This window comes from Mastigoproctus giganteus, chromosome 2 (assembly GCF_048544385.1).
Source record: "Mastigoproctus giganteus isolate SK-2022 chromosome 2, ASM4854438v1, whole genome shotgun sequence".
Classification (NCBI taxonomy): Eukaryota; Metazoa; Arthropoda; class Arachnida; order Uropygi; family Thelyphonidae; genus Mastigoproctus; species Mastigoproctus giganteus.
In genome coordinates this window covers 75825903-75848292 of record NC_143576.1, presented here as the reverse complement: position 1 = coordinate 75848292, position 22390 = coordinate 75825903, and the positions used below count along the sequence as shown (strand labels likewise).

General features: G+C 37.9%; 1 protein-coding gene across 1 annotated transcript in view; it reads left to right on the top strand.

Annotated features, from left to right (window-relative positions):
* The first annotated feature begins 2522 nt into the window (after positions 1–2522).
* The window catches only part of Syt4 (Synaptotagmin 4), a 248167-nt gene continuing 228299 nt past the window's right edge, over positions 2523–22390 (top strand). The window contains exon 1 of the mRNA XM_090368529.1: positions 2523–2889. Coding sequence (XP_090224655.1) covers positions 2850–2889 — 40 coding nt within the window. The 5' untranslated portion in view covers positions 2523–2849. The remainder of the gene's footprint in view (positions 2890–22390) is intronic.

Below are 22390 nucleotides of genomic sequence, written 5' to 3'. Positions count from 1 at the left end.
TAGACCATCATGCATCCCTTCATGGTCATCGTGCACCCACAGGGCAATGGACTCTTCCAGGGACAATGCGCCCCCCCACAGAGCCATGGTGACGATGGTTCGAAGAGCATTCCGCAGACTTGCCTACCATGGAATGGCTAGCCTCTCCGTTCACGGAACATGAACCCCGTGTAGCATCTTTGGGATGCTGTGGAAAAGTCCGTTCAAGCTTTCGATTCTCCACTCAAGAATGCGACAGAATTATGTACAGCAGTGCAGCAAGCATGGATGGAAATACCTTTTGAACGTTTTCGTGAACTGGTGGACTCAATGCCTCGCCGTGTGACTGCCCTTATCCAGGCGAAAGGTGGGCCTACATGTTACTAGGTAGCATCCTATGGGCGCTTCCGTAGCCAGGTGGGCAGAGGCAGGAGCAAGAGCAGCAACGCGTAGCACACGCTTCTTGATTAGACCGGGGTTAGAGCCCGTGACCGCCAAATACGGAGGATGTGGAAAGGTCAGGGAATGACCACCGCATATCCTTGGAGCAATATCGTCTTAGTTGCTAATGCTCCTTAAAAAAAAAAACAAAAAAAAAAACAACCAAATAGTATCCTATGATTTCTGTCCACTCAGTGTAGAGTATACTTTGCCGCAGTGTTCCCTTGTCATACACATTCTACGCGCCCAGACGAAGCTGTTTAATGAAGATGTGTGCAACGTGCTCTGCGATATTTCAAAAAAAAAAAAAAAAAAAAAACCTTCAGAGCACAAAGGTGGTGTTTTTGATAAGTTAATTTTTCGACAGTTTCTGACCAAATACCCGTAGATCCCATCTCCTTCTTCTCCGAAAAAGAAGGAGATGGGAGTTTCAAGTTAATCTTTTTCTGAAGATGAGCTTGAAGCTAAAAGGAAAGGGATTTAATAATGTCTTGGAAATTCAGCAAAAATCGGAGGACTACTTGATAGTATTAAGAAAAAATAATTTCAGACAGGCTTTCAAACCGATAGCAGAATCACTGGGCTTGCGTACGGCAGGATCACTTGGGCTTGGAATGGGTCCATTCTAAGGAGAGTATTTTGAAGGGAAACATGATTTAAAAAATAATATTGTTATTAATTAAGTTAAACGAATCTTCGTTTTAATACTTTTTTTTGTAGTACCGGGTACATTCGTTTGTGGTTCTTGTTTAAAAGAAGATATGCATATATTCTTTTGTTAGTTTACAATAATTTTCGCCTGAAGACAATTTAATTTGCGACAGTAATTTCTAGACTCCAATTAAAATTATTTGAAACTTCCTAGATACTAGAACTTAATTATTAAATTAGAAATTTCATTTCTAATACACTTAATTTTTTTCTAACGTTCAAAAGACAAAAAGAAATGAAGGATAAACATTTTATGAGTTAATTTCATCAGTGTTAAACCGTATATAGTTAACCTCTCAGTTTTGTTGAGTAAAAAAATAACAAAATAATTCAATTTTTAAATAAATAAATATATTATATAAAAGGAAAAAAAGAAAAGAAATAAAGTGAAAATGAAAAACGGAGTTTTATAGACAAAAGCCATTGACAGAGAGAAAGTACCCAACGACCATAATGAATATAAGTGATAATAGAATGACAAAATATAGAAAAAACAGCAAGCAAAGGCATAAATAACAAAGCAAAGACATAAGTAACAGAGCAAAGAAATATAGAAAAAAAAAAGAAAGATGATTCAATCCTTTTTTGAACGGTATAAAAACATAAAATATACATAAACATATAAATAAAAATATATAAATATATTGCCATATAAAACACAATCACTAGGATTGTTTTTAAGAGTATGCTTGAAAAGAACACTAGGAATGTGCGTTATAAGGCAATACATTTAACTATTTTTATTTGTATATTTATATTCTATGTTTTTATGCAGTAATTTCTTTCGTTTCTTTACCCTTTTCTATATTTCTTCGCTCTATTTACTCATATATATATATATATATATATATATATATATATATATGAGAGAGAGACTTGTAATTAAATTATCTATCGAGTAAAAGGATTCCGCAAGAAATAAGGTTAATGAAATCGAATTAACTTTGATAGAGAGAAAAATCAGTGGAATCGTTTGATGAAAAATGCACGTGTACTTGACTCATCCTTTTTTCAAATGCAACTGTATGCCTGCAGAACGCCGTAGTGTCTACTACTCGATCAAGCCAATCTGTCCTCCTCCTCCTTCCATCTATCTGCACCCTGCAGTGGGTGGGTAAGTGGGGGGGAAGGGTAGTTAATCAAAAGTCACTACGGTTCGCCAGTTTCGACAATAGCTAAGAAAACACCAAATATTTAGGCTCAGGTTTCGTGTGTAGTTGGCTACCCGCGAAAGAAGCCAGACTGGAGCCGTCGGTTGCCAATAACGACCAAGCACAAGCACAACCATACGCCACGATCGAAGATAGGCAACAGTCTTCCCGGAGAACAGAAAGGATGGGTCCATTAGAAACAAGGGGAGAATAGGTCAGAAAATCACACGGACACAAACCAGCAGGGTAGTCGCTGCGATCCAAAGTGAAGGTTACACAGAACGGTGATAGACTTGTGCAATACTTTGCTCTTGAGGATTTTTCGATGCGACAGTAACTCTAAATTTCTAAAAGCTTGCAGTATTCCGCACAGCTGTCTAAAGCATTCTGCAAGTCTGCGTTCCGTGCAAGAAAAACGAAATACAGGTTTCCTACGAGAGCTGTCAATACCTGCGGTCAAGGTCTGGCGAGAAGGAAGAGACTCGGTTGTTACAGGGATCAACACGAAAGTTTGGTTATAAATACCCCCAGAAGTTTTAAAAGTTTGCTTAACGGTATCAGGGAACCATGCCACCTGCAGGAGCGGCGGAACATTTCCATATGACAGGTAAGTGGTAAATATTCGTTACTAAGAGCACCGTCTGTTAGGGTAACGGCTACACGGTATTAGCGTGAACTAGTGAAGAAGCTGGTTTCGTATTGCTCGCGTAGGAGAGGCCAGAGCCATGTTTCAACTACGTACTTGATATGTGAGAGAATTAAGCAAAGATTTTAATTACTCGGCGCACAAAGAACCACTGAATCAGTACTTAAGGCCACTTTACACATTTAAGTGTGAGCGGTTATTTAATTTGTAGTAACCTAAAACAAATACAGTCTTTAATTTTTGCCACGGCTGCGGTCTCTATTGATATTAAAACTTAAAGCGAAAACTGTAGGTTATGTTCGGAAGACTGCCCATAAACAGCACATTAGTTTACAGGTGTTCATGAGACCTTTTTAAAATGTTTAATTACGTGAACACCCAAATCTCGCATACCTAAACTAGGACATCTTAAGGACATGATAGATGTATATAAGGCCCTGAAGGGAATCATTAAAACGAACGATGGATGTATATTTTCACTGCAGAGTACAGAAAGAACCAGGGGAGACAAATAAAAAATTTTAGGAGAGTAATAGAATTGATCTCAGGAAGTTTACTTTCGGATAGCGCGTTGTATATCACTGGAATGAACTGCCTGCTACAGTGGTCGAATTGCTAATTTGGAAAAGTCCAAAGCGAAATTGAATAGGCACTTTTTTGGAGACAAGAAAGGCAAAAATATGATTTATTTAATTATTATTTTATTTTATTATTATTTTTTATAGATGCAGAAAAGCCCTCCTCCTCGTATCATTTAGCCATTATGCTATTACTGATTTCTGAATGAAATGCTCTGATCATTAAAATAATAAATATATAAAAACTAGAATATTATGCAATACTTTTGCATAATGGAAATAACTAAGAGTAATATTAGCGATAGATGCTAAATTAGAATCTATATCAAGCTTTCTTAAATGGGGGGTTTGCTAAAATAATTTTTATTTTTTTGTATTTAAATTAATCTGAATTAAGCACTTTTCAAAAAAAAAAAAAAAAAAACCCTGCAAAATAAGCAAAGAATACTATAGGCTTTGAATCTAAGGGTGCTTACAGGTAGCTGCTTATCTGGAACCAGCAGCGACAAGCAGCTGAAGCTTCTCACTGGCTATGAACATACAGAAAGCAGTTGACCAGTACAACTTTTCGGTATGCGATGGGGTAAGTTTTTCACTGGTCAACTGCTTTCTTTGTGTTCATAGTTCAGCTGCATGGCGCTGCTGGTTCCAGGCTACCTGCCTTCTATGTGTAATCACCCTAACCAAACAAGTACATAATCTGCACATGTTCAAGCGGATTCACAATTCATTGAATTAAGTATCATATTAATTATCATAAACAATTTTAGTAAGTAATTCCTGTCCATAAACTACACGAATGGATATATTATTGCAACAAAGACAAAGTTTTTTCTTACGATGAGAGGTATGGAAGGAAATTCCATCAGAAGAAAAGGAACCGTCACTACGAGCAATAATGTGAATTTGTTTCTGGGCACTTTCTTATATACTTGATATTGCTATACTACAACACCAGCAAACACGCAAATCACAGCTTATAACCCCGGACTATGAGCATTCACGGACAGCCGGCTGAGCTTTGTGCACTGAACGGCGAATACGAACTGGTACAAAGACATCGCTGTTACTATTCTACATAAAGTCCAAATGAAACGTAAATATACATTGAGTTGGCTCTGCATTAGCAACACTTACCTAATACCTCATGGGGCCACCTTTTTCCAGTAATGCAGTTCGTACACGTCTTGAATTGGATGGACCAGGTAGCTAACAATGCGTTGCACAATGTGTTTAGCAATTTCCTCACATTGTCGATGCTACACCCATTCGAAGTCGGAGGGTCGTATCATCGACAATGTTATCATCAACTGTCCTTTTCCAGCAGGTCTCAAACATGCTCAACTGGGTAGAGATCGGGTTAGTTGGGCAGCCATCGGAAGACGGAGAATTCATTGTCATGTTCCTGTTTCAGGGCGCGAAGATATAAAGGTAGGCATTCTCATCGAACCGTTGATTCACGGTGATCAGAAGACCCAGGGCATGCCATGAAAAGACCCCAAAACGTGACATTATAAACTTCTACCTGCCTGATAAACTTCTAGCATCCACTTCCCTAAAGAACACCTCATGTGTAAATTTAGATGCAAAAAAACTCATCCAATTTTTCAATTACAATAGTCAACACAGGAATGGTCAACACAGCAAATCGCTGTTTGTGTGCGTCGTGATGTCCGAATGGCTGGACGCTATTGGCAACGATGCTTCCAGCTCTGTTATCATCAAAAGAATGCCAAAAGGAGAGGATCGATGGATCCGCCGACTATCCAGAAACAGATTTGTCACAATCCGCCCATATTTCCTACATCGTAATGCCATCCCTGCCTGCACCTGTACCGGGAAGCATGATTACTAGACGACTGCGAAAAATGATGCATCGTATGTAGTGGTGGAGAAAGTTAATGCTATTTGGGAGCAAGAATCGTATCATGTTGTCTTTAGTTAAGAATTACTTTTCTGTTCGGGATCCAACAACGCCCTCTGCGCGACTGGAAACATTCTGGGAAACGAAGCTATAAATTCTTCCCTCCGATATTGATGGTAATTCGGACTGCCAAACGGTCCCAAAGCGATCTTTAATGACCATGTTAAACCACCAATGGAAACCCCGTGATAGCTGACCTGCTGGTAGGGTAGTTTTGCTACAGTAGCTGTTCACCTCATGTCGTTACTGATAATTTCCCCCCTCCGACATGGCTTCAGACAGATGCTAAGGGCGCCAAAATCACTTTGATGTTCCATTCTGATACTGTTGAAAAGTGCACAAGGGAAGTTGTCGAAGGTGGCTAAAGATTTGAAGCTTGAGAAGGTGATAAGCGACCAGAACGATGGTATGCTGCTTCAAACTTGGACCGGAAAAACTATGGTTTAAAAACTGGCAACTAAGATTTAATACTATTAATTCTGCACTCGGTAGCAAAAAAACTAGGAGCAACCTACAGACTAGAAATGGGCAAAACTACTCATTTAGCTGATTCGTCGACTGCAACATCGACCAGCAGTTTGTTGATAAGAAGGTGTGGGATTGAAGCGTGAATACGTCGCAGAATAGCTGGTGAATGACTTTGACCCGCCTAATGATATTCTCTCTATTATATCCATTACTATAAGGGAGAGAGAGGAATTACAGGTGGTTCGGCACGGGAAGACTTAGGGATTACAGCACAAATATACATGAAATTTTCTATGTAGTGTTAACAGGCAGGCACATGGCATCTTAAAAATTACACTGGTCAATAGTTAAAATGTTTCTATAAAAAAAAAATTGGTCAATTTCGACTAATATTAATATTAAATAAGAATATGACATTTAAAATGGATTATTAGCCCTAGTTTTGATGATACTATACATGTCACTTTCAGCGCGTTTTTGCTTGATTTTTGGATAAATTTGGCCTTGAGAATGGGGCACACAAACTATTGCCCCATTCGCCTTTGCGAATGGGGCAATAGTTTGTGTCAACACTGCAGCCGGTGGTGCTGAGTTATCCTAATTCCTGTCTAGACGCGTTAGTCAGTCTAAGCCAGGCATCTGCCCGTGCTACATTTGTCGTTTTCGACTCAGGAAAAATTTAAAATTCAGCATGCCGCGTGTAAATAGAGTGTAAATTTTTGTTGTGTTTGTGGTGAAGTGGAATTTGCATCAGAGAAGCGTGCCATTGCCTTCAGATCATATAACTGTTATTTTGTATGGTACCACCTCTTCAGCAGGGTATTTCCGAGAAGAAAAGATGGACTTTAAGCTACCCGAATATACCACCTGCTATTCGACCGGTACCCCACGTATTTCGGAAGCCAACAGCTGAATATATTTTAGAATCTGATGAAAAGCCAGGAGATGGTCGAGATAAATCACCTGAACCCTCTACATCAACATCTTGATTTTATTTTCGATTTCCCCTGTGCAGACCCACACACAAAATGAACCTTATCAGAGATCTTGATTTACCAAAAAATAAGACAGAACTTTTAGGCTCAAGACTTCAACAGTGGAATCTCCTTCAAGATAATATATACCGGTATTCAAGGCTTCAACAGTGGAATCTCCTTCAAGTGTCTGTACACCGGTGCCGCCAAGGGAATTTAACCCAGTTTTTTAAAATAACCTTCTTGCTTGTACTGACATCAAGGGTTTAACGGACTCACTAAATATTGACCACAAACTTCAAAACTGAAGACTCTTCATAATTCTTCTAAACTGAGTTTAAAAGCAGTGCTGCTACACAATGGCAACGTACTACCGTCAATTGTAATGGGCCATGCAGTTTATATGAGCATACGACATGCTCATATGTAGTTCATATGAAGTTGATGGATTCAATCTTCTTATTGAATCCACCAACGACAAAGAGTACCAATGGCAGATAACTTTAAAAATTATTCTCATCTTGTCAGAAATACAGCAGGGAAACACTAAATTTTGCTGTTTTCTTTGCGAATGGGGCAATAGAGCACGGTCTTCTCATTTACACAAGAAAATATTGGCCTTCAAGGCAATCGGTCGATCCAGATATAAATGTTCATTGCAATCCACTAGTTGAGCGAAGCAAAATCCTGTTAGCTCCCCTACACATAAAATTAAGACTTATGAAAAAAACTTAAGGCCATGGATCAAGATGGACCAGATTTCATATACACCAAGGAAAAATTTTCAAGACTTCGGCCCTCGTGGGTAGCACACCGTTGGTAGAATTGCCATCCTCCCCACACAGGGTGGGAAAACCCCAAGTTCAAGTCCCGTCAATAACGTGAGGAATTTTTATAGGCCTTTTTCACAACGTGGCTGAGTTAGTTGGTCTGAGGCGAGGGTCGCATGGTTTTTAACTCCTGGAAACTCGGATTTTTCGTCCAGCAAACAGAAAATCTACCACAGAACACGCGAAATTTACAGACAATATACACGGAGTAATATAGACTTAGTCGCTGATGCTCCTAAAACCCTATTACAGCAACAACCAAGACTTAGTGCGGCCAAAACAAAGGAAGGCGTGTTTGCTGGCCCATAGTTACGGGACCTTCTCAATGATGAACACTTTGACCAGATCCTCCACTGGTGATTAGAAAGCAGTCGAATGCTTTCAAACTCGTAGCAACAAACTTTCTGGGAAATAACAAAGCAGATAACTACAAACAGCTTATGAGAACCTTCTGTCAGCAAATCATAAATTAGGCTGCAACATGTCATTAAAAATACACTTTCTTCACTCCCGTCTGAATTTTTTCCCAGACAACTGTGGCGCATTAAGCGATGAGCATGGCGACAGACCATCAGGACATTTCGGCGATGGAGAAGCGAAACCAAGGCAAATGGAATGCTGGCTGACTCTTGCTGAAAAGAGATGGCACAGATGTGGGGTACGAATGCTAGGCAAAGAAGACGCGTAAAATGTGAATCAAGCGATTTTATGTATTTTTGCTAATCAATGTTTGTTAATATTAATATTTGTTTTCAATAACAAAAAATTGTATCAATTCTTATTATTTGCAACTGTTTTGCAAAGTTTTTTTTATAATATAGCATGTTTTTCAATTTAAGATATTAAAACAGTACAGTGAATGAATGTTCGTTATTTATTCAATTTTAGGCCTACGTAGCGTATTTCATAGAACATAACACACAGCAAGTATTTTCAAAACTTGAGCAAAATAATTTTTTACTGCTGATTTCTCAACTTCGCACAGGCAAAACGAAACAGCAAAAATATTTTCATCAAATAAACAAAAAAAAAAAATATTGAAAATTTGCTGACCAGTGTTATTTTATCGGTCCTTTACAAGAAGAAATAAGAATGTCATTATTGCCCTATGTAAGACTACACATAAAATACCGTATACACGTCCAGAGGACATATTTAAATGAAGACAAAAAACTTTTACAAAAGATTCAAAGGGAGACCAGATTCGACGCGCTAAACGTTGTCAACACGAGGAACAGTTTAAAAAGTGTGAGCTGCATAGCTCGAGAACAAGGATGAAAGAGGTTCTAAGATAATTAAAGTTTTCGATTTCCGGCGTATGACAACAGTTTTCGCTATTTTTTTTTTTTTTTTTATTTCTTCTTATTATTTATTTCTTCTCTTTTTCTTTTTTTTAATTAGCAATTATGGCAATGTAAAGTTTAATATAAAAAACAACAAACTTTGAAGTATTTTATGGTTTTTTTATTATTATTATTAAACATTAAAAACAAGAAATATTGAAATTATTAATTTTAACAACTATACTGATTTTTCATCAAAATGCCTTCCACGAAATCTTTTCACTGCCTTACACAGACGTGGTATATGACGATTTTTATAAGTGTCTTGAATAACATTATTCCAAGCGATCTGCAGAGTTCCCATAAATTTTGTGAAGATGGGTACACTTCATGGACTTGACGGTTTAGATCCCCTAAAAGCTCTATTGTTTAAAGTCAGTCAACCAGGATGGCCACACCATAATTTGCAATACCCCTCCTGTTGTTTAGTTGCTAGAAAGTCCCCGCACAGCTTAAATCTGTGCTTCGGGTCATTGTCACGTAATATAAAATTTCTTTCACAAAGTCGAAGTCCGAAGGATATTGTTCAAGAAAGTTTTTATATCCTTCTTTTTCTTAAAATTCTTTCAATTCTGACGATGTCACCCACTTCAGAAAACAGAAGCAATTTTGAGGGAACCACCACCGCACTTGACTATAGACACTAAACAATGTTGCGCCATTTTTCTTCAGTTGATCGTCGCACATAAACTCTACGCAATTTTTGGATCTAAATCCAAAAATTTCAAATTTGACTTAATCTCTTAAGTCAGAAATTAAGTGGAAAACTTGATTTATATTAATATTTTATTATGAAGCATTTTGTGTTTAAAATAGCCTCAGTCCGTCTTGACACAGAATCCACTGAACGTGGTATTCTTTTATGATGGTCCTGAACCAACCCCGAATGGTGGTCCCAATCAGCTGAGAGTTGTGCTTGCCTTACGTACTAGGTTATGTCATTGATCAAAGACAGCAATTTCCGTTAGGGAATCTAGGATTGGTATTTTTCCATTTAAATGTGTTAATATTCAATTAAATATAGTAACTTTCTTTGCATGTATTTCTTTTTAAAGAAGTGTTACTTATTAGAATTACAGCATAATGCAACTAAACGTGGTAAAGTTACAATTTGAAAGATCACCGTGTTTCATAAGGCAGCGTATTTCTTTTCCTGTGCTATTAAATAAGAATATAATCCTACGATATTGTACTGTTTACTTAAGGTTTCTCTCGAAAAGATTATATTTGTACAGTAGTACTATGCACAACAAATTGAGAAAGAATATAAAAAGCTACAGAAATAGGATATTTTTTTAGCAGATTTTTATGATTATAATATAACCATCTGAAATCCAGAAAATTCCAAGGTCAGGCAAGTTTCAGATTCTGATGTTGCCGAATTTGAGAGGTGCGACCTGCAATGGGTATCTCAGAACAATTCTGTTCTTTGTTTTGTACCTTGATAATGTTAAAAAACTGAAATATCATATCGAAAGTAATATTAAAAATGAAATAATAATGAAAATATTAAAGTTGAATGGAATATTAGTTATTCTATTTTTTGGAGTTTCGCAATCAATTTTATATTATACGAATTACATTAAATCATTAAGTGTTAATTTTTTTTTTTTTTTTCTGTAAATGCAATTTCAAACATTTATTTCCCCATTTCTACGATTAATTTGTAAATGAAAGTAAATACATTTCTATTTATAGTCCGGGACGGACATAAGGTCTGAGGAGTTTACGAGAGGGAGAAAATAATACAAGAATAGCATCGTATTACGCAGTCACGTGAGCTAGGTAAACGGTCAGCAGAAATGCATGTACTCCTGCACACTCACTGCATTATTTTATTCGAACAGAACTTCAGAAATGTATACCCATGAATCCAATCAGTAGTACTATCAAACGTAAAGAAAATTACTTTAAATTTATTACAGTTATTCAACTCTTCAGGGAAACGATAATGTGATTAAAGATAAAGCACATTAGAACTTTAAGGTACGCAAGAAGTTTTATTTCAAACTGTTCAGGATTTTAAAGCCATTATCAAAATTGTTAGGAAGATGTCTAGTGAGTTTCTGATGGAGTAGTGATTTGCTTCGTGCTTAGATCGCTTCTAGCTCCACTACTAAAAACTCACATTTTTCTCGACACACACACACGCTCTCTCTCTCTCTCTCTCTCTCTCTCTCTCTCTCTCTCTCTCTCTCTCTCTCTCTCTCTCTCTCTCTCACACACACACACACACAACCGCTCTAAACCGAAATGAAATCACAAATTTAAGGTTAATCGCAAAGCAGTCGAAGTTTGTATTCAAAGTGATTAGGGGAAAAGAAATGAAGCAGAATACGAAGTATCCTAGATTCACTTTTAGTGAAAATTAAAGTGAACAGCCTTTTCTAGTAATCTATTTAAAGTTTCTTAGTAATCGTTCTGTGACTAAGATGAGCAATGGCTGTTATAGCAACGGTGCTCTATAGAACTTCGCGCCTTCTATTTTACCAAAGAAATCAGCTCACTACTGGCAATGGAACAGGAGTGAAACTTTCAGATCGATATTCAGTTATTCAGAATGTAACTGTGCTAAACGTATTAAAATTTGTTGTCTCCGTGGGATTTAAAAATCTAAAGCGATTTTCCAGATTTGCTCTCAGCGGTCGGTAGTAACTCAACTGCATCTTTCAAAGCGCTGTCTCACGTAACTGGTGGTGTTTTTTTATTTTTATTTTAATTATTGTTATTTATTATTATTATTTTGGCACCTCCGTAGCCAGGAGCAGTAGTGCGTAGCACACGCTTCTTGATTAGACCGGGGTTCGAGCCCGTGATCCACCAATACGGAGGATGCGGAAAGGTCAGGGAATGACCAACGCATATCCCCGGAGCAATATGGCCTAAATGCTAATGCTCCTGAAAAACCAAATAACAACAACATTATTATTTTATTTTTTTTTTTTTTTGCAATGCAATATTATCCTATCGTTTTCCCGATCCATCTCATAGTATATAAAATCAAGTCGAAAACAGAAATGGATTATGGATTAAATCAGCTGATAACGACGGGCCACATCGTTGTGGTGGAAAAAGCTGCTTATGCTTGCTAGTTTACTATTTGGTTTTTAGGAGCTTTAGCAACTAAGGCCATATTGCTCCGGGAATATGCGGCGGTCATTCCCTTGACCTTTCCGCATCCTCCGTATTTGGTGGTGACGGGCTCGAACCGCGGGCTAATCAAGAAGCGTGTGCTACGCACTGCTGCTCCTTCCCACCTGGCTACGGAGGCGCCTTAAGCTGCTTATGATTAGCATCTTAAATATTGTGTAATCTAGCGAAGGTCTGCACAGGGAAATATCCATAATAACCAGTAGGGTCAACACTGACCTCAAAATACTACGTGATCTTCAAATATGATTGCAATGGTATTACTACTAAATGAAAACTATTACTAATGTTTTTATTTCGAGCCTTGTGTCATTATTAAAAACCAGTTTCGTTTTGTCGCATCACACTTTTTAAAATCTAGGGTATCATTATCGGTGCTGTAATGCACCTAATAAGCTGGCAACTCACTATGTATAAAAAAAGAAGAGAGTCACTGTGACTCTCTTCTTTTGTTACATTTGTAATAGATTTAAACATTAAAATCAGAAACAGATTATCACTATTTCTTCTGGAAGCATATCATGCGTATTCGGGTATGATTACTTTACTTTAGCCCAGTGGTTTTCAACCTTTTTTTTTAATAACGGCACCCCTAAGTAATTTTATTTTGCTGCAACCCTAATCGGATCAAACAGGCAGAAAATTGTTTCTGCCTGTTTGATCCGATTCTCTGTGTGCGTGTATATATATATATATATATATATATATATGAGTTAAGTTAATAATGGTTAGAGTTTTTTTAAAAGTAAAATTAACTCATATTCATACAGACCGATGTAATGTTTAATCGTCCTAGATGGCATTAATTGGTTATGTTACTACTTAATATTTATTATAATATTTATATGTATTATAACATTTAATATTTGCTTTGTTATACTTGGAGATATATATATATATATATATATTAAAAATATATGTTATATGATATTTATTACAATAATATAATTATAAAAATTACATTTCATAATACAAATTATATATATATACAGTACATGTATATAATTTTATTCTTTATATAGAAGTACTAAGTAAACGTCAATTATAGATCACCACAAAATTAAAAAGATACTGTACACCATTTTATAATGAAATAAACATATAAATTAAAAAATAATAAGTTTAAGTAACTTAAACCCAAATTACGTGGCACCCCTGGAATGTTGTTGCGGCACCCAGGTTGAAAACCACTGCTTTAGCCTGTTAAAGCGGATGGCGCTTCAAAGCATTCAAAACTTTGTATACCGGTAGAAGAATTGAATGTTGTTCTTTTTATACTTCAGCAAAACCATATAAGGTCAGAGCAGCTGTGGTACGAGACGTGAATCTGCCAAAGAAAGCATCACAACTTCTAGATTCCAGACTGAGCAAAAAGCAACTATTGTCTAAAGTACAGTATGATTCATCAGTGTGAGAACTGTACTGACAACTTGAACACCAGCATCATGGTAGCTTTATTCACAATGAGAATGTATTACCTTCTTTCCTATTTTGGACAAAGAAATATCCACATGATGAGTGGATCATAGACGATCCACTCATCCACATGATGAGTGGATCGTCTATGATAATTTAAAAGGCGCCATGCTTCTTAGACAACAGTCAAGTTATACAAAAGTCCTTGTTTTCTCTGAGAGTAATGGAGTTAAACCGGTCAATGAAAAAACGCAAGAAATTAAAAAGAACCAATCTTAATTTATTTATTTATTAAATCTGTTTATTGCTTTGCTGAAGAGCCACCCCCTGGACAGCAGTACGCTAGGGAGCCATATTTACATCCAGAGGTTAAGACAGAGACATATGTCAGGCGGTTACATGGAGCACATGCATGCTTAACCCGAATGGTACAGAACTTAGTGTTTATTATTTTACATACTTGAAAGTTGTGCAATACCGAAGTGTCCCGAATTAAAGGATATTATTTTATCGAAAGTGCTATAAATTACAAAACCATGAGAAATATGTACAAAAAAAAAATAAAGGATTGAAGCAGTCCTTCACCGGTTGTTGCCCAAGGAATCTCTTCAATCTTGACTGTCTTAGTACTCACAGCCAGGCGTCTTTGGAGTAATAGATTCTAAGAGAGAGGACCAGTGACGGCTTCACTTTATTTTATTTTTCATTCATCTTGTCATGGGAAGCATTGTCGTGACAATTTTGGTGGCGTCTCATAAGTGTAAGTTTGTATATGTGTCCGTTAGTTTCTGACGTCTGTATGTATGCTGCTCGCAGAATTTATCCAGGTCGATGGCTAGATTGTTAATCAAATATACCGTGTTTCCTGGAACATGCGTCTCAAGCTTTTGAAGTTGTTGAAACTGATTCTGAGTGGGAGCCTTGGGTCCATTTGATTTCTTCCGGCAATAAGGGGAGTTTTTATTAGGTCAGTTATGTCAGGGGCGTCGAGTTGTCCTGTGATTAGTCTGGCAAGTGTAAGAAGGTTTGCTGCCACAATCTGTCGTTTCCATGGGATAACTTACCGATTTATGTAGAGTTGGGCCCTAGAAATGGTGTACTGGTTGCCAATCCTCCAGTTGAGTCATAGGAGCCAGTATTCCAGGCTGAGGAACTTGCTGAAGTGTGTTGTGGGAGCAGAGGACCAAATGGTTGCTGCATAGAGGAGTATGGGATATAGACATCGGACAACATATTTCTTTACCAGTTCGACGTCATGAATTCCCGTTAGTTCCTGGTGGATCGCTCACATAGCGGAGTACATTTTAGTTTTTGTGTTCAGGAGGTGCGCTTGGACTGTCAGCCCCTCATCCCATACTAATCCATCCTTGTGTGCTTTAACTTTCTGAATGGGCGATCTATTCATGGTAAGATTGATATCATTGCGTGACTTGTTTGTTTGTTATTTGGTTTTTAGGAGCATTAGCAACTAAGGCCATATTGCTCCGGGAATATGCGGTAGTCATTCTCTGACCTTTCCGAATTCTCCGTATTTGGTGGTCACGGGCTCAAACCCGGTCTAATCAAGAAGCGTGTGCTACGCACTGCTGTTCCTGCCCACCTGGCTACGGAGACGCCATTGCGTGACTTCTTCCACTGAAAGACATTTGAGCTGTCTTTGCTTGATTAATCTGTAATCCGATGGAAGCCAGATATTGTTGGAGGTTATGTATGGTTTTACTTGCCTGCAAAGTAGTGCTAAAACCTGAGTTTGGTCAGAAGATGTGATATACAGTTTTAGGTCATCAGCTTATGATTGAAAGTCAGTTTGGGATGCCAGGAAGGGCTCCAGCGCTGCGGCAAATAGGGTTGATGATAGGACTCCTCCCCCCCCTCCTTATGGGACACCTCTATTAGTAATGCAAGTTGTCCGAAAGCTGCGATGTGAGATGTCTATGCTCCAGAAGTGATTTAATGATGTTGAGAGTTCTTCCAGTGATGTTGAAGTAATGCTGGAGAATGGTGATTAGAGCTGTTATATCTATTTTGTCATAGGCCGCTTTTATACTTGAATGCACATATTTTAATCAAAAAAGGCAACCGTCGTCCATGAGAAGTGTCATAGATATTCTTTCAGGTATGCGAACTACCATGGTGATTATAACTATGCTTCCCATACCGTGTGGAAAAGACCCGGGTTTGAATCCCGTCAATGAAGATGAAGTTATGGGCTTTTACATTCCAGAAACTCAGTTTTTCGTAAAACAAAACAGGCAACCCACGCAATTAATGGACATGATACACAAGAGTGGATGAGGTTCTTGGTAATCCTAATCTGGTAATATATACCAGGTAACCCTAACCTTGGTAATAAATGACAAAATTTTGTCTGCAGCTGCGTTCAACTGTGTGATTTTTGAACACCTCAATAAATTTAAATATTTAGTTTTACCTTAATTTATATCAAAATATCTCTACGACAGCCCTCTCAATCTCCGGTCTCTCCAGAAAATATCTGTGGAACTATTCGACATTTTATCAGCTTTTGATAAGTCATTTTTCCTGTGCAATAACTCCAAACTTTAATGGATATCCGATCGACGTCATTTCTCTCGACGTGCCAAAGTGACTATCAAAAGCGACCTTGAAAATCATTTCTCCTGCCCTCCACGACAGCATTTTGAAAAGCAGCATTCTCATCGGGCCGAAGGAATTTACGGTAATATCTCTGCTTCATGGCTCTTCCGTACATAGTTTCAAGGAAGTTATAATGAATTTACTAGCTTATCTGCGAGAGCAAAACTAACTCGTGCAACACAAAATTTTAGATCTTTTTTTTTTTCCCTTCTTTTTGTAAATCTAAACGAAGGAAGATTTACTTCTGTAATAGCTCTGAAATTTACATGTATCTAAAGTGTATTAAAATTGCAAAAATAACTGAAAAGCAATAAACTTTACTTGTCCAAGTTTCCCCCTGAATTTAAATGCTGATTCCCAGAACGAATCGAAATAACCAATCCCAGATTACCAGAAGTCTCTAACAAAGACTTCTTTACTTATGTAAACACTAGAAGGAAGGGGATAAATAACATTGGTCCACTAGATATGAATGGTTTAACTCAGAGATGTCCAACGGGGTTGATATTGATCCCCAGAGGATCGATCTTGAAAGAGGGATTGACACGTGCCAAAGGGCCAAATCGGGGAAGGGGCGGATAACAATGTAATAATAATAAATATAAAGAATAAAATATGTGATTTATTAAAAATAAAACCATAAACACTAACCTTGTTCATTTTTGGTTTTAGCAATTTGGTATGCGAATTTTACCACTAGGCGGAAGAACCGTAATCATTTCGACGATTAGTGCCTGCTGACAGTCAACTAACAGATCTATCACAGTTAAACTCAGTGTTACCATCTGAGCAGTTCGCGAGTAGGCATATTACATATTTAAACACTACTGTAAGTTATTTCAAATACAATATACTCTCGATTAACCGGAGAGGCCAGGAGATTAATTTTCCAGTATAATCGGCAAAATAAGCAAAAAGAAAACAGGATTGTGAACAATATGCATTTAACAACAAAAAAAAAAAAAAAAAAAAACAACCCTGCATACATAAATATATTCATATGTTCTATTTGTTGAAAAAGGAAGGTAAAGAAATTTTGTTTCTTTGCATCACTGACCTTCCTACGAATGGCAGAACGTATATTAAGCAACATCATCACGTCGGCAAGAACGTCTTCTTCTTCTTGTTCCGAATAGTCAAGCAGAGCCTCCACACTACTATGCAAAATTTGTTGGTAACAGATTTTCTTCCGCGTCTTCTGGGTCTTCGCTCTTCTTTCATAACCATAAGTACTATTTGATCGTTATAATATAACACTTCAACAACTGCTTCTTCATCTAAAATTTCAAAACCTTCAGTCTGTCTTAAATAATATAATATGTCATTATTAGTATTATCACTAAGAACTTCAAATTGAGGAAAGAGTTGTAGAATAGATGTGGGGAAATTTGTCTTTAGCCAGCGGTTAATTCTTGGAACAAACTTCCTTTATAACTGAGTCACACTGGATAGGATAATGTGACTCAGTTATAAAGGAACTGGGTGCAAAAATAATTTTAACATCATCTACTTAGATTTCAGAAAAAACTTCTGATAATGCTGCACATAACAGACTGCTATTTCTGGAGCAGTGTGGCTATTGTTGTTTGTTGTTGTTTGGTTTTTTAAGGAGCATTAGCAACTAAGGCCATATTGCTCCGGGTTATGCGGTGGTCATTCCCTGACCTTTCCGCATCCTCCGTATTTGGTGGTGACGGAGCAGTGTGGCATTAATGGCAAGCTACTGCTATAAAGATGATTGGGAGAAGACAGAGTGGTAATCAATGGGCACTGCTCTTCTTGAACTAATGTTATTAGCGAAGTCTCCCAGAGTTTAGTAGTGGTCCGTTGTTGTTTTCTACATTTATTAATGATATTGATGAAGGCATATCAGGCTTAATCGCAGTAGCATACCACGGTATCGTGGTATGCTACTGCGGCAAGATCTAGATAAATTAGGTTGAGAAGTTGCACTTAAAGTTGTATATTGACAAATGCAAGGTACTTCTTATGGGAAGCAGTAATCCCAGATTATCATACCAATTGTGTGGTACCACACTCAGTAGTGGAAAATGAAAAACGCCTGGAGGTAATTGTGCAGTAACACGGTTGATTTTATAAACAGTCTAACAACTGACCTCAATAAATTCTGCCAGCAGCACACCTACAGACGCCAGAAGCTAATGGACACATACAAAAATCTACCGTCATGACTCACAGGGACACCACCAGAAGGAAAATATAAACTGCCTCAACTAAGAAAATACCTGCTTGTACATATACTTCACGTTTTATCCAGCACTTTTGATCAAATACTATCTTGCTTAGTTTGGGATAATACGGTATTCCACAATTTTCAAGTTTGTAATTAAAGAATTCTGTAAATACTGTTCCTTTCATGTTAAGCACATATGTGGCTCCATGTAACACCGGGCACATGTCCCTGCCTTAACCTGTGAATGTAATAATCACCCCACTAGCTTACTGCTGTCCAGGGGGGTGGCTCTAGAGCAGAACAATAAACAGATAATAATAATAATAATAATAATTAGGAGGGGGGGCTTCGCCCCCTGCTCTGCGCTTGCTTCTTTTGATAAAATAAAATACTTACAGAAACTTTCGACACTATGTGTGTATGTGTCGCTTCCTCAGCTAAAATACATAAATACGTTACCATATCTACACAATATTGTAGATACATCATAGACAACTCAGAGAAAAACTACGATCGTAGTGTGAAAGGCATCATTTCATCTGTATCTCATATTTTGCTCGTCCTTCACAACGAATTACCAAGTATTGCACTACCTCGAATAAGTAACGCTTCACTAATAGAGAAGACTACTGTTACTTATTCTCGGTGGGCGCCACCACCCAGACGGCACCGTTTCAAAGTTAGTTGGCTTTTCATCGATGGGTGCCTTTCACACTACGATCGTAGTTTTCTTTAAGAGTTGTCTATGCTGTACTACACCGATATTATATAGATACAGAATCTTAAACTCTTAGAATATTAGGCTTTGTTGCATTTAGTTTATTTAGATATAAACAGTAGGACCCCCGTATCCGCGGGGGATACGTTCCAAGACCTAACGTGGATGGCTGAAACCGCGGATATAAGCAAACATCTGCTGACCCCATATATAACGTGATTTTCTTGTACATACATACGTATAATAAAGTTTAATTGACCTTTACAACCTGAATGAAATCAGGCAGGAAAAGAAAAAAATTGCCATCCTACTACTTCAGACCTGGCAGGACAGATGGACTGCTACCGACAAGGGCCCAATCACCAAGATATTTATACCGTATTTCCCAAATCTCCAACTTGGTTTTCTCCTGGTCTTTATACCACCTACCTCATTACTGGACACGGATCAATAAACCATAAATTAACATCCATGGGAATCATTGACAACCCCTACTGTGCATGTGGTGAAATAGAAGACTGGAACCATCTAGTATATACCTGTCAACACTATGAGGACCTCCGCAGCATCCTGTTTACTCGTATACAAGATAACCCTCAAGGAAATGAACACTTATTCATCACAGAAGAAAACTACTACTATGAGTTTACCAAGTTTGCACAAGCCCTCTTCACAAGACGGAGCACTTTATTGCCAACACAAAATAGGAACAACCCAAACATCTGATCCTATCCTAACTGGCCAACCGATCTTAACCTGGATAGGATCAACTGGCGTATGGACCACCTCATTCCTCAGGGGCAACTTGCACGCGGCTCTCTTGCTGTCTTATTTATCGTCCTTCCCGGGTTCCCCTTTCAACTGATGGCGCCTATTGCTCCATTGATAACCTGGAGGATACCTTCGCCTACATCCTCCATGGGATATGCGGTGATCATTCCCTGACCTTTCCGCATCTTCCGTATTTGGTGGTGACGGGCTCGAACCCCGGTCTAATCAAGAAGCATGTGATACGCACTACTGCTCCTTCCCACCTGGCTACGGAGGCGCCCCCCTCAAGTTTTGTAACATCAAGTAATGCCTCCACCTTTTTTAAAATCCTCTTTATTTGTACTTCCAGTACATCCCATTTTCTTTCACTTTTCTCATACTTTTAATTTTTTATGTCCTTTAAGTATGGCTTTAGTTGCGTCATCACTGTTGCTTTGACAGACTCACTGGATTTGTGGGCTGAGTCATACATTGCTTTTAGTATGAAAATGTGTGTTTCTTTATTTCTGGACGTTTGTTTGTCTTGTTAACCTCCTTCGGCTGTGTAGCCACTGTTTTATTTGCCCTCGTTACTTGGCATAACTTAATGTGTTGATCTCTTTATAATTATTTTTTTTCTTCTGTCACAGTTTCCACTTTGGTTTTTAAAACTCTGTTTTCTGTGTTAGCATTAGTAGAGGCATATAATGCAAGCTTATGCAGCATCAACCAACCAAAAAAAAAAAAAACATCCACTTCACCCCTCCGTTCTTTCGATATACCTGTACAGCTGAGCCTTAAATTTATTTAGGCTATCAACTTCCACAACAAGGGATGGAAGTCTGTTCCATCAACCAACTGCTCGCTGGCTAAAGGCAAATTTCCGCACATCTATCTTTCCTCAATTTGAATTTATGCCCTCTAAGGTGATTATTCTAGCAAGAGGAAGAATCCCATCAGTATTGAGCGTGCTCAAACCATTCAACGCCTTATACACCTCTATCAGATCACCTCGCCGGCGCCTAGTCTCCAGACACCGTAATTTGCAAAACTTAAGCCTTTCTTCGTAAGAACAACCCTTTGTTCCATTCATTAAATTTGTTTCTCTTCTTTGTACTCGTTCCAACAATTCTACATCCTTCTTAAAATGAGGCCTCCAGACCTGTATACAGTACTCAAGGTGTGGCCTGACCATTGCCTTATACAAGGGAGTAATCACCTCCTTATCCTTGCTAGAAAAATTCCTGTACTGTATATCATTGACAAGACACCGTGAGCTACTCTTGCAGCCCGTCTGCACTGCTCAGAAAACTTCATATCTGCCTGCACAATTATCCCCAGGTCCTTTTCATTCTCTACCACTGTCAGTGTAGTACCACAGAGTTGATACGTCACTCTGGGGTTGCTGCTTCCCATGTGTAGTACTTTACATTTGTCAATGTTAAACCTCTCAGCCCATCTGCTGAACCTTTCCAGATCCTGTTGCAGCAGTAGCATAGTCTTCAACTCTATAACTCTCTGCTGCTACAAGACTGTCCAGCAGTTGGCTACCTGTACTCTTGTTGCAGACGTTGTTCCATTTGTTTGCTTGTGAAGAAAGTCTTCTAGGTAAAGTTTTAACTCTTTAATTTGTTTGATTGGGTCTTGAATCCAGTTAATGGCTTCAAACCTTATTTCCTCTTCTGTTTTGTTCTCTGTATTTTCATTGCTTTCTTTTTCTTTGCAATTTTTTATTTTCTGTTTGATTTCTCCCTTTTTCATACCAAGGCGGCCTGAGGAACATCCTTCAGTATCTTCGTTATTTATTTACTCATTATTTTGAGGGTTCTTTCCCTTAAAACTCTGAGTCTGGGATATCCTCTATATTTAAGTCGGGGTTGTCTCCTGGTTTCTGCAAATTTTCGTCCATATTTGATAGCCTAAATTTATAACGAATTGATAAATTGACAGCGAAGTTGATAGCCTAAATAAATTTAAGGCTTAGCTGGACAGGTATTCGAAACGAACGGAGGGGTGAAATAGGAGTGGGTTTTTTTTTGGCTGTAGCTGCATAGGCTTGCTTTCTTGCATCGTATGCCTCTACTAATGCTAAAATTTAGGTACTTTTCAGTCGTTCTGTCCATATTATATTGTTTCTTCCGTTGGGAGAAATAATTTGATGTGTCTGTTCAAAATTAGACCTTTTATAACCCAAGTAATGGGATTTCCCGGTTTTGGCGGGAAAATCGCCTTGAACAAAGGAAACTATCTTAAAAACTAAAAATATCTTAAATCTATTACTAAATCTAAGTTCCCCATTAAAGATAACCTTGATATAACTTGTTTTCTGTCTAATATAGTTAAGAATATTGGGTCCTTGAGACGTATGCAAGTCAAGGGTTCTGATAGTAAGATCGCTACCGCTAGCGTTATAGCGGTCGCACAATTGTTCCCAAATTAAAATATCATGGATCGTTGTTTGAGAGAACTCTTTCTCTCAAACAACGATCAAAAAAAGTGTA